The 14,142-nt window shown below is 34.1% G+C and overlaps 1 protein-coding gene across 6 annotated transcripts in view; it reads right to left on the bottom strand.

The window, feature by feature from the left end:
• Nucleotides 1–14,142, bottom strand: part of LOC106881081 (pleckstrin homology domain-containing family F member 2) — a 222,872-nt gene that overhangs the window by 105,511 nt on the left and 103,219 nt on the right. Inside the window, exon 2 of one of the 6 annotated variants that reach the window (XM_052968844.2) lies at nucleotides 9,308–9,331. The exons of the other annotated variants lie outside the window; for them this stretch is intronic. Coding sequence (XP_052824804.1) covers nucleotides 9,308–9,331 — 24 coding nt within the window. The remainder of the gene's footprint in view (nucleotides 1–9,307; nucleotides 9,332–14,142) is intronic. 6 annotated transcript variants of the gene reach the window in all.

Genomic DNA, 14,142 nt, shown 5'->3' with positions numbered 1-14,142 from the left:
TATAAATATATATATATACATATATATATATACATATATATATATACATATATATATATACATAAATATATATATACATATATATATATACATATATATATATACATATATATATATACATATATATATATACATATATATATACATATATATATATAACATATATATATATACATATATATATATACATATATATATATACATATATATATATACATATATATATATACATATATATATATACATATATATATATACATATATATATATACATATATATATACATATATATATATATATATATATATATATATATATATACATATATATATATATATATATATATATATATATATATATATATATATATATATATATATATCAATATATTATAAATTAACTATCAACAAAAATAATTGGTAAGCTAACTCAAAAAATCATCACCAAAATAGACATATATATATATATATATATATATATATATATACATATATATATATATATATATATATATATATATATATATACTCTTTGCTTATCTCACCCTCATTAAAAAATTACCATTAAAAAATTGGGTTACCTCCCCACTAAAAAATTGAGTTTGTGGCAACAAGAGATGGGATTAAAAGTGTTAGATCTTTTTGATTCAATAGTTCAATACATAACAGGCATGGTATGATTTGTTATAAAAATGTTATTAGATTCAATATATATAAATATCGAATCATTAGTATCATATCATTAGTAATATATTTAACAGAAAAGGTGTTTCTCTATATGTCCTATTAGGTATGCCCAGTGATACACATTAACTGATTATAACGTTTTCCATATTGGAGTACATGCTTATGCGCATGTGCAAAGACAAAAATTATCATCAACGCTATTTGAAATTTTTGCAGATAAATCTTACGATCTATTTATAGAATTTGATTTGCTCTTGTGGTATAAAACATCTAAAAATATTTATTGCATAGTGTTTACTCTCTGGGATCTAGTTTTTATCATTTGCAAAATATGCATTTTTTTTTAAAAGACAGTAAAAAATCTGAAAATCGGCTATAATAATAAAGTTTTCCAATTTAATTGCTATGAAGGTATGATGTTATGGAGAAAAAAAATTGGAAGAAAAAGTTACAGAGGTTTAAAAATCAGAAAAACTGCGTATTTATAGCCAATAGCAAGACAGAAATTTTCAGTGTTTAGCAGAGCAGTGTCAACTTTAAGGTTGTACCCTGTGAAATTTATCATTTAGCCTTCTGTGAAATGATTTCTTCATTGTAGGTTTCTGAATAAACAGAAATACCTAATAAAATCAACATGCATCATCTTACTGGTTTTTTTTTTTTTGTCTCTTCATTGACTGTATGTTCTTTTTTTTTTATTTGTAATATTAATATATTTGTTTGCATGTGTTTACTTTATGTGTATTTCAGCATTATGATTACCTGTCATGTATTTGTGTACATCATTAATATATAAGTGCGTGTGTGTGTGTGTGTGTGTGTGTGTGTGTGTGTGGTGTATGTATGTGTGTGCAAGCGCATGTGTGAAAAGGGGGTGCCTGTCTCAAAAATGATTTCATGCTTGGATTTGTAAACTAGAATAAGAATAACACTGGTCAACAAAGAATTTTCCGAAGAAAAAGAATAGCTGTATCTTATATGTTTTTGCATGTAGAATTCAAAAATAATGTCAAATTATCCGTACTAAGTTCACATATTCCATTCAGCATCATATTGCCAAGAAACTGTATAAACATTGCAAACAACTTTTGCTATATGTGAAAAATATGTAAAAAATTAAAACAATTGGCAAAAAATATCTATAATAAAATTCTAATATAAATTTTTATTAAAACAAAACACAAAGGTGAAGTAAATCTCATAGTACGAAGAATCAACACAGCACACAGGTGGAACACAATTCAATGTGCAGTTATCATGGTAACAAGCTGTTAATGCCTCGCTGTCTGTTGATTGGCTAAAATTACCCAAATTTCCCAACTTTAATTCCAAATAACATCAGATTCTTTAATTTACAAGATAAAGCAATTAGTTGATTGTAATCAAAATTCAGAGTAACATCAATACACCAAAACTGAAAGCAATCTGAGCAAAATTAAAGGGGGCTCATTTTGCAAATGAAAAAGACTAGATCCACTCTCTGTTTCTTTAATACTTATATTTTGTTTTGGTAAATATGAAGAATCTTTCCTAATGACAAATTAAAAAGAAAAACAGTTTTCAGGGTAAAATGAACATGTAGATTACAAAAACCTCAATAAAAATTAGGGCAAACTAACAGTCTCAGAGATATTCGCCTTTTATGGTGGTTATGGACAAAGGTAAAATGTATGCACACTATGTAACCCTAACCAGTGTGCATGTGCTTTATCTTCACCCAACATTCTATGGTAAAATAAATGTGTATATTACAAAAAATAGAGCAAACTTACTGTTTCAAATATATCCACATTTTGAAGAGGGTCCTGAATACAGTTTGCTGCTTCCCAGTGAAGAAAGCGATGGAGACATTCAGCATGATTCAGAATAAATTTAATGAACAGATACCTCACTACATTCTGCTTGAGGTACTTACAAACTGCCAGTAAACAAATGTATGTAAACTTAATTAGGAGCTAATGCACAATCGCACCTCTTCCTACATTTTAGATGTCGGAGAGTACGAATATGCCAAAATAAAAAAAACACCTTTTCAAATTTCACCCCCACCCCCAATTTAAAATTTTGATTTTGTTTACCTTAAAGTGATCGTAGCGAATTGACGAACATATGCAAATTGAAATCAAATATAGACAAACATTAAAGTGAAAAGAATTTGTTTTACTTGTTAGACTTAAATAATTGTAAATAATAATTAAATGTAAATTAAATATACACCATTTTATGAGAAACAAACATTAATATGTTTAATAATTAATGTTATAAAGTTTAATAAGGGGATTAAATTTCCCCCCCCTTCCTCCAATTTTAAATTCTGAACTTTTTCATCCATTTATTTATTTGTCTGTCTATTTATCCCTATCTGTTTATTCATATCTATCTATTTATCCCTATATTCATATATATATATATATATTTATACACACATCTATATGCTTATTGAATTCAAAATTTTGAAATCATGGTTTCTTGCATATTTGGAATCTCTATCCTTGCAAATATAGGAATCTCTATCCTTGCAAATATAGGAGGGGGGTGGCTGTGCGCCAGGTCCACCAGAGAGGTGGGGTGAAATTTGAAAAATTTTAAATTTGGGGATTGGGGGGAAGGAGAGGTTGAGGTGAGGATTTTAATTTGGAAAAAGTGGTTTTAAAAACAAAAATGTTGAAAATAGTTAAAATTTAAAATTGGGGTGGAGTGGGGTGGGCAGGAGGTGAAATTTGAAAAGGTGATTTTTTTTTGCATGTTCGTAATCTCCAACAACTAAAATGTAGGAATCCGAAAAAATTCTTTAAAAAAAATGCATTTTTCAAGGAGAGGTATGATTCTACATTAGTCCCAGTTTTCTGATATAGATAAGACAAAGGTTTTTTTTTTTTTAATGTTGAAGTTGATCTGATATGTATTTCATCCATGAAACCCTGGGGTGCTATTTTTCACATGGGTTTTTGTGATTTCTTTACAGTATATGTTTACTCTTTTACTCTTTTATTTGTTTCAGTCATTTGACTGCGGCCATGCTGGAGCACCACCTTTAGTCGAGTAAATCAACCCCAGGACTTATTCTTTGGAAGCCTAGTACTTATTCTATCGGTCTCTTTTGCCGAACCACTAAGTTACGGGGACGTAAACACACCAACATCGGTTGTCAAGCGATGTTGGGGGGACAAACACAGACACACAAACATATACACACACATACATATACATATATACGATGGGCTTCTTTCAGTTTCCATCTACCAAATCCACTCACAAGGCTTTGGTCGGCCTGAGGCTATAGTAGAAGACATTTGCCCAAGGTGCCACGCAGTGGGACTGAACCCAGAACCATGTGGTTGGTAAGCAAGCTACTTACCACACAGCCACTCCTACGCCTATGTGTGTATGTGTATATATATATATATATATATGGGAGAATATACAAATAATAACAACAGACGAGGACAGGTGGTGTAAATAACAAAAGTATATATTAGTATGACGCTCGGGAATACGGAAAGTCTTTGACGTTTCGAGCTACGCTCTTCAACAGAAAGAATACGGAGACAAGGAGAAAAACACGGAGAAAAAAAATTGAATAGTGTTCAGTCAACGGTCAATCATAATAATGGCCGATCATAACAATGACTGACCGGAAGTTAGAAATTCTTATTTCAGGAGAGCTAAGAAAGGGGGAGATAACAAACGGTGATCATATATATATATATAGCAATTGCAGCTTCGAAGATATTTGTTGGCCATTCAAGGAAAACAAAAAACCGTTAGATTCACTTCAACATTTAATTTTCAAAGACTATTGAGATCATTTAAGAACACACAAAAAAACATTAGATGCAGCACAAAGTTTTGTCAGTGAACAGGTCACAGTTTCAGAGTGATGAAAATATTTTGGTACAAATTAAATTTAAATGTTGAAGTGAATCTAACAGTTTTTTTTTTGTGTATTCTTAAATGGCTTACAATCATCTTCCACGCTGCAATTGTTTTTGTTTCAGCACACAACCCCAGATCAAGTCACTTGCTATGCAAGTACATATCCGTAATTTAATTTTCATTTGTGTCAGAATTTTCATTGCTCGACTGGTATCACAGACAAACTTTATCCAGGACAGACACCAGCTGACAGACCAGATTTAACTGATAGAGTATTTAATATGAAACTTAGGGATCTCTTGCATGATATTTTGGAGAAGAATGTTTTGAGAGAGGTTGCAGGGTACATGTAGACTATAGAGTTTCAAAAGCGTGGACTACCCCATTGTCATATGTTGTTCATATTAAAAAAAGATCCAAAACATTATGATAAATTAAGGAAATCATCATCATCATCATCGTTTAACGTCCGCTTTCCATGCTAGCATGGGTTGGACGATTTGACTGAGGACTGGTGAAACCGGATGGCAACACCAGGCTCCAGTCTGATTTGGCAGAGTTTCTACAGCTGGATGCCCTTCCTAACGCCAACCACTCAGAGAGTGTAGTGGGTGCTTTTACGTGTCACCCGCACAAAAACGGCCACGCTCGAAATGGTGACTTTTATGTGCCACCCGCACAAGCCAGTCCAGGGGCACTGGCAACGATCTCGCTCGAAAATCCTACAGGAGCCAGTCAGGCGGTACTGGCAACGGCCACGCTCAAAATGGTGCATCTCATGTGCCACCCGCACAAGAACCAGTCCAGGGGCACTGGCAACGATCTTACTTGGCTTGCCGGGTCTTCTCACGCACAGCACATTTCCAAAGGTCTCGGTCAGTAGTCATTGCCTCGGTGAGGCCCAATGTACGAAGGTCTTGCCTCACCACCTCAGCCCAGGTCTTCCTGGGCCTACCTCTTCCACGGGTTCCCTCAACTGCTAGGGTGTGGCACTTTTTCACGCAGCTATCCTCCTCCATTCTCACCACATGTCCATACCAGCGCAATCGTCTCTCTTGCACGTCACAACTGATGCTGCTAATGTTCAGCTTTTCTCTCAAGATACTTACACTCTGACGGGTATTCACATTGACATTACACATCCAACGGAGCATACTGGCTTCATTCCTTGCGAGCTTACGTATGTCCTCAGCAGTTACAGCCCATGTTTCACTGCCATGTAGCATGGTTGTTCATACGCATGCGTCATACTGTCTGCCTTTTACTCTGAGTGAGAGTCCCTTTGTCGCCAGCAGGGGTAAGAGCTCTCTAAACTTTGCCCAGGCTATTCTTATTCTAGCAGCTACACTTTCAGCGCACCCACCCCCACTACTAACTTGGTCGCCCAGATGAACATATTTAGTTTTGCTGAAGGAATTATGAAACTAAAACTTAAGTGAGTGTATATAAAGTTGCTCTCAAGTGAGAGCAATTTTAGGTTTAGGATTTCAAATCTTGCTTGATTTATTTCAGTTATAATAGAATAATAAGTCACAGACTCTTTTGCTAAGGTAAACTGTTTAATGCAAACAATTCCTTGATAACATTAGCTTTTACATGAAGCCTCTTTCCCTTGAAGTAGGAATTTCCTAAGTGTGTATTTTCAATAATATTGAGTAGTTCTTTGGCAGGCCATTCTGAATGAGCAAAACAAATATTAGTTTCATTTAAAAAAATTTTTTAATTGCAGGACACTTTATCAAGGCTATGTATGTATTCATAATTAAAGTTAGATTGATTGAGAAAAGTCAGCTTATCAGTTGACTGAAGATCACAGAGGTATGACACCTGAATAGTGAGATAAACTCTTAGGTTCAATTTAAAAAACTATATATTATATGAATTTGCCATTTATGCAAATAACACATACATGCGATTTTAGACAATTTTCATATATTCAGCAGTTGTTCCACTTCATCATGCTGAAAAAAATGGTTGTTTATTTTAAATATCTGTATAGCTTTTGACTATTTCTGACAGTTTTAAACATAGCTGGCAATATCGTCGTCGTCGTCGTTTAACGTCTGCTTTCCATGCTAGCATGGGTTGGACGATTTGACTGAGGACTGGCGAACCAGATGACTACACCAGGCTCCAATCTGATTTGGCAGAGTTTCTACAGCTGGATGCCCTTCCTAACGCCAACCATTCCAAGAAGAAAAAGATTTATTTTGCAAGTACTTCAATTATATTATTGTTATCTTGGTTTCTGTAAATTATTGGTCCACTGCTTTCCCAATAACCCTGAACTAATCTCAACCCTAATACATACTCTAAACTTCAAACTTAATTCTTACTTGTACACTTCCAATCCAACTCTGAAGTTCAACAGTAACCACAGTCATTTCTTAAACCACAAAACTTGAAAATGAAAAGTTGTATGAAAATGAAAAGAAAACAAAATAGAGAAAGCATGTTCCTTACAGTAGTTGATAATTTACAAAATAACAGAAGGTGAATGAAATGAATGAAATTGCTTCAATATCTAGGAATTAAAAATTTAGAATGTAAAGACATGCAAAAAATTTTATGATAAAATGTAAGCATCCAAATATTTTTGCATTATTATGACTAATACTCCTTTCTTTTTGCTGAAATTGTTATATAGCCATCCTACCCAAACCAAGAGGATAAAATTCCAAAGAAATCCCTGATTTGTAAAGGGGACAGGTTGATGGTTAGTCTAAGTGTAGACTATTTCAGTGACAAACAGAAATCTCTTCACAGAAAAATTATCAAAATCTACCAACACAATCAGGACTATTGTACAACTTGCAATAAATATGGTCAGGAATACTTCAAGCTCCAGTTTCAAAACTCATTAATTTTATATGAAGTTGCTGAAATTAAAGCATCCAATGTAATGGGAAAAAGTATCGATGATATACAAGTAAGCCACATGATGAATCTATCCATAATTTCATTTTTGTCCATTTCTTAGTTCTTTTTATTTATTTTATCAGTTATCTCATGCTTTTCTTCTCTTATACCAACCACCCCTCACACAACTTCTCTTATTCTCTCTTTCTTCTTCTTAGTTGCCTCACATAGTTAATATGCACAAAACAATTAATTGTACAATGTATGCTTTATGTGAAAGCGCATAGCTTCGTGGTTAGATATAACTACATAAAATGTAACATATAAGTAAATAAAAGAAATATAAAATAAATCAGAGCATGAAATAATATTCGACAACAATATTATCTAACCATTGCTCCTGTATTCACTCTGAAATAATAAGTACCAACTTAAAATTCCAAACAGAAACAGCTTCCAAGGTTTGATCATGCTGTTATTTGAGAAGCCTTAAATATTTTATTATGATTAGTCTCCATGATACTGAATATTTCATTAATAGCATGCTGAATGAATTAAACTTGCTGGTTTGAATATATTTTGTATTTTTTACTTAGTTATTAGACAAATCCATGCTTAATGAATGTCATATGGGTAGCATTGTCTGCTATTACAAAACAGGTAATTCACTGATGAGAAAAATGATTCAATGAGTTGAAAACAAGTAATAAATTTGTAAGTTATGCATGTCAAGGTTGGGGAAGCTTCATGCAACTCTTAGGAAAAAACCCTATCTACATTTCAAAGTGGAGACCAATAGTATAAACAACCTAGAGAAATACCAACAAATTGTGTACACATGCATACACACATATCTGTGTGTGTGGCAGGAGGGGGGGGTTTCCATTTGGTTTCTTCTCTGGCAATTGACCCCACACATATTTGTCTGTGGAGATTAACTGCTACTGGCAACATCATTTCTGTTTGGTAATACAACTTCCAGGAAGATATACTTCATTTTTGTCTTCAATCTTCACAGTATAATTATACAGAAAATGACTGCAGACTTTACAAACTGTAAAGAGTTAGCAGACAGTGACTCTGATCTTTGAAGTAGCTCACAACATAGCCCCTCCACTATGGTCTCTCTCTCTCCTCTCATCGCTGCTATTGTGTCTCACCTCCCAAATCCTGACTAAACACTTTTCCCAATCATTTGTCCTGAGACCAAAACCTTTTGGAATTTTGCTGTGTTATTCAGTAGGTGTTTTGATTCGCTTACAATGTTTTCAATTAAGACATAAATATCAAAATCTCCTACTTATTACCCTAGTATTCCTCAAAAGACACATGGCTCAGTGCTTAGAGTGTTGGGTTCACAGTCATGAAGTAGTGAGTTTGATTCCTGGACTGGGCTGTATGTTGTGTTCTTGAGCAAGACACTTAATTTCACGCTGCTCCAGTTCACTCAGCTGTAGAAATGAGTTGCAACGTCACTGGTGCCAAGATATATCAGCATTTGCCTTTCCCTTGGATAACATCAGTGGCATGGGGAGGGGAGGCTGGTATGCATGGGTGACTGCTGGTATTCCATAAACAACCTTGCCCGGACTTGCACTTTGGAGGGAAACTTTCTAGGTGCAATCCCATGGTCATTCATGACTGAAGAGGTCTTTACCCTTTTTTTTTTTTATATCCCTCAAATATCTGAAACTTCATGCTGATGTTAAAATGGATCATAAGCAAATAAGAGTTATTAGTAGAAGTTAGTATATGAAGAAATTCAAAGCTTAACGTGAGAGCAGAAATACAGGAGATGTCTGCAGTAAGGAAACAAAATATAATTTGTTCTGACAAATCCTTTTCATGCCAGTATGAAAAATGGCAAATATATTCATGCTACTCACCACTTCGGTATATATTTGGGATATCTAAAATAAAGAAATAACAGTAGTTGATTAAGAGAGTTAGTACTGTTTCATCAAATTACTATTTTACTGTATGTTGTTATTTCTACTTCATTAGAAATAACAATTACTCTAATAAAGTGAAGATTTAATTATTTCCCATAGCATTGCTATGTTTAAATGCAATTGTTCATCATATATTTAAATGACCTTGATTAATTTTTTAACTTGGTGGGACAAACTGCTGGGTAGGCATCTCATTTTCAATATCCTGTGTAGAGATTTCAGCTCAAAATTCCAAGAGGCTGAAATACTCATTAAATTACACAGTATCATCCATAATAGGAACTTGTGCCTCCCTACAATATCCTTTATTTTTATTATTGATATTATTAATAATTTTAGTCAGGAAGATGGGAAGGTCAATGTGGTTAACATTCATCTTGAACAACTGCAAGAAGACATCTGCAGGAAACACATAGACAAGGAGAGATTACTCTAGGGAAGAAGGATTGGAGAAATGTAAGTGACAAGAGGACAAATAAATGTGTTAGCTGGTTGGGGTGGAAGGGGTACAGAACTAACTCCCTGAAGTAGGGGCCACTGTCACAGAAAAGCAATGCAGGAAAACACCCATCCAAAGACCAGAGGGTCAAATATGTTGGTGAGTGACTCCACGTCAATCAATCAAATGTCCCTTTTACTTTCTTTCTTTTTTTTAATGACATTACAGATTGATATATTAGGCCATTGAAAGTTAAAAACGTTTTCTTAGAAATAATGCTAGTGGCAAGGTACACAAATACTGATTTCAAATTTTGGCACAGGGCAACAAGTTCAGGGCAGGGAGTAAGCTGATCATATCGATCCCAGTGCTCAACTGGTACTTATTTTATTGACCCTGAAAGGATGAAAGACAAAGTCAACCTCGGCGGAATTTGAACTCAGAATGTAGAGATGACTGAAATACTACTAAGCATTTGGCTTGGCATGCTAATGATTCTGCCAGCCCACTGCCCTCAGATACACAAATATTGTCAAACAAAAGTGTCTACCAACCACTCAATTGGCTAATGAAATGATTCATTACTGATCTAAGTTTTAAAATATTTCTAATTTTTTGACATTGGCAAGATTTGCTGTGACATATCACTACACCTCACGATCTTGTCTCCATTACATCTATGATATCAAAGATCAGATTAAATATACACCATTGAACAGTGCTTCTGAAATTTAAAACTGTAAAATGAACTTAGCTGTCTACTAGTTTATATTTCTGAGTGCAAACCTGCTACCACAGACACTTTTATAATTTTTATTAACCTTGCTTTGTGGGTGACTAGTTCTAAGTGCCATAACGGGTGCATGTAGCTTGTGGGTTTCTTTGATTGACTGACTAATATACTAATATCTCAGTGATTTCCAGCATTATCCAACATTTGAAGTCCTTTAGTTTGTTTTTATCTCTATGGTGGGAGGCGCAATGGCCCAGTGGTTAGGGCAGCAGACTCGCGGTCATAGGATCGCGGTTTCGATTCCCAGATCGGGCGTTATGAATGTTTATTGAGCGAAAACACCTAAAAGCTCCACGAGGCTCTGGCAGGGGATGGTGGCGAACCCTGCTGTACACTTTCACCACAACTTTCTCTCACTCTTACTTCCTGTTTCCATTGTGCCTGTAATTTAAAGGGTCAGCCTTGTCACACTGTGTCATGCTGAATATCCCCAAGAACTACGTTAAGGGTACACGTGTCTGTGGAGTGCTCAGCCACTTGCACGTTAATTTCACGAGCAGGCTGTTCCGTTGATCGGATCAACTGGAACCCTCGACGTCGTAAGCAACAGAGTGCCAACAACAACAACAACAATCTCTATGGTGATAAAATCAATTCAGAAAAATTGCTATTCTTACACAATACTAATAATGTTAGTAGCTTATAGTACTAGTAAAACTGTGTTAAGTATAAGGATTACAGGGAAAATGTTTCAACAGTTCAAAACATGCAGTTTTAGTTACTGTACCTAACCTTTCAGTTGAGCAGACCAACATTAGGAAGACTTCAATGACCACAGCATCTTACTTACCTACCTCTTACTTACCTACAATATAGCAATACTAAAACATTAATTTCAAAAACAGAATCATGTTCAATAACATATTAGAAGTAATTGATGTTATTATTGCGAAGGTGTCAGTTGTTATGCTGGTGATGATAAGAGCTCTGATGATGATGATATCAGTACTGCACGATAAATATTTTTCCAAGAAAGTATAAAAGACATACTTAAGACTTTTTTTTTTATCTCTTGTACTTTTGTTTTTTGAAAATGAAATTAGAGAAAATATTCATGAAATATTTATGGAATTTTGAAAATTACAAAAATAAATTCTTAAACTATACTAAGAATTTCAAGAAGCAAATGCCCAAATTGGGATACCAGTATGAATATGTTTTTTTCTAAGTTAATCAGAGTTTCAAAAATTATTTCACACATACTTTAAATAATTGGTTCTATTTTTAATTATTTACTAGGAATGTAATTAGAATAACTGTCCAATAATATATTCAGTTTGATATTAGATATAGGTGCAGGCTTGGCTCGATGGTTAAGAACTTTGTTTCACAACCACATGACTTTGAGTTCAGTTCAGTCCTACTGTGCAACACCTTATACAAGTGTCTTCTAGTACAACTCTTGGTTGATTACTGTCTTGTAAGACAAAACCTACTGTGTGTGTGGGCCTGTGTATGTCTGCATAGTTTTTTAGAAATCATCAAGTCACTGGTTATTTATTTATACACAAAATATAAAATACAAAGTGATTGACAATGAATAAGTAAATATTTTAAACTACGATATCACTGATACATATTTTTTGTAGGATCCACAGTTGTGTGGGAAAGTTATTGTATTTTTTGTTCATTAAGGTTGTTGGTTGTCCAGTCATTTGCACTTTTTCTGATATCAAAATAAGAGTTGAGTATAGTCTGTTAAGATTTTTTAAAGTATTACCAATGGAGCCCTATTATACCAGCATTATTTATATTATATATTAAAAGGCAAGTTGTACTCCACATCTGATGCTTCTTATGTCCAACTTTTCTCTCAGGGTGCTTACACTCTGTCATGTATGTACACTGACATTACACATCCAGCGAAGCATACTAGCTTCATTTCTTTCAAGTCTATGTATGTCCTCAGCCGTCACAGCCCATGTTTCACTGTCATATAGCATGGTTGTTTGCATACAGGCATCATACAGTCTACCTTTCACTCTGAGTGAGAAGCCCTTTGTTACCAGCAGAGGTAGGATCTCTCTGAACTTTGCCCAGCCTATTCTTATTCTAGCAGTTATGCTCTCAGAGCATCCACCCACCACTAGTGACTTGGTCACCCATATATTTCTTAAAATTTGCTAAGATATTGATATTATTTACCTTTTTTATTGACATTTCATTATTAATGTATAATTGTCATCTTAGTTTATTACATCATATTTCTGGACATAATGTCTCCAAAGAAGAGATCCTCCATTGGTCGAAAAATGGCAGTAGCAGAGAAATTGAAAAGAAGGAGAGCAAATGAATTGTCACATGAGTCTTCAATTAGACAATCACAAACTGCCACATATACAGTTACTGCAAGAGCAATGGAAAGCGATGAGCAGTGTAGTATTTGCCTGGCCAGGAATGCTGCATTAACAGATTCAGGCAATCCCTCCCCACTTACCATGTCATTTCTTTCATGTACATTTCTCTCATGTGGAACTGTTGAATGCACCCACAGGCTTAATTTATCACATAGATCAGGGGTTTTCAAACTTTTTGACTTGCGGACCCCTTTATATTTCAGGCTTTACCTTAGGGACCTTATAAATGCTTATGAAATTTATACATAAATATTTGCTTAAAATAACATATTTTTACATTTATTTATTTAACAGTATTTAACAAATAGGTTTATTGTCAATTAAAAGATTTCGATTAAAAAACATATATAAAATCAAATTGCCCATAAAAAGTATTTCCTGTCCATGGACCCCCTGTCTTGCCCTTGCGGACCCCCTGTGGTCCGGGGACCACAGTTTGAAAACCCTTGACATTGATGTAGTTCCTATGTCTGCTGATTGTTCAGCATGGTAGCGGCAGCACCAACAGCTGCAAAGGATAGTATATCTACTGATAGCATTTTGGTGCATTCAAAAATCACATACTTGCCACCCACTTTTCCATGACAAGGTTAGGGCTTGGAATCTTCCAAACAGACAGATGACATGTCACTTAGTCAAGTTAGCCCTTCGTTTACTCCACAAAAGTTTGGTCGTCAATGCTGCACTTCCCTGTACCAAATGTTTCAACTTAAATGTACCATATATACAAACTATGACATTTAAATCTTGAGCAATGCTGGATATGTCTGCTAGTTAAAGATAAAGTCTTTGATTTCATTCCATGATTATGTTTGTTTAAAACATTTACTATATACATTAATTTTTCAACATGTTTCAATAAACAGAATTGTGAACAATTTCATGTGGCTCTTTCTTGTACATATACGAAGGGTATAACAAAGAATATAGTTTTCAAAGACGTTCTCTCCTAAGACTACATTTTCATTATTATTTATGTGTGTTTTATACCATCTCCAGAATCAAATGCTTCAGAAAAAATGCAATTTCAAAAGAAATTATATTTCCTGTTTATATATCAACTTCAACATAACTGTGAAATTTCTGGGGATGTTACTAAATTCATCAAAAATAAAGTAAAATATGGGCAAAACATGGCCAAATGGCTAAAGAAATCTGCTTTGCAATCACAAGGTTCTGG

Source organism: Octopus bimaculoides, chromosome 6 (genome assembly GCF_046866305.1).
Source record: "Octopus bimaculoides isolate indiv1 chromosome 6, ASM4686630v1, whole genome shotgun sequence".
In the NCBI taxonomy this organism is placed as follows: Eukaryota; Metazoa; Mollusca; class Cephalopoda; order Octopoda; family Octopodidae; genus Octopus; species Octopus bimaculoides.
Note: the sequence above shows the minus strand (reverse complement) of the source record. Positions and strands in the feature narration are given on the sequence as shown.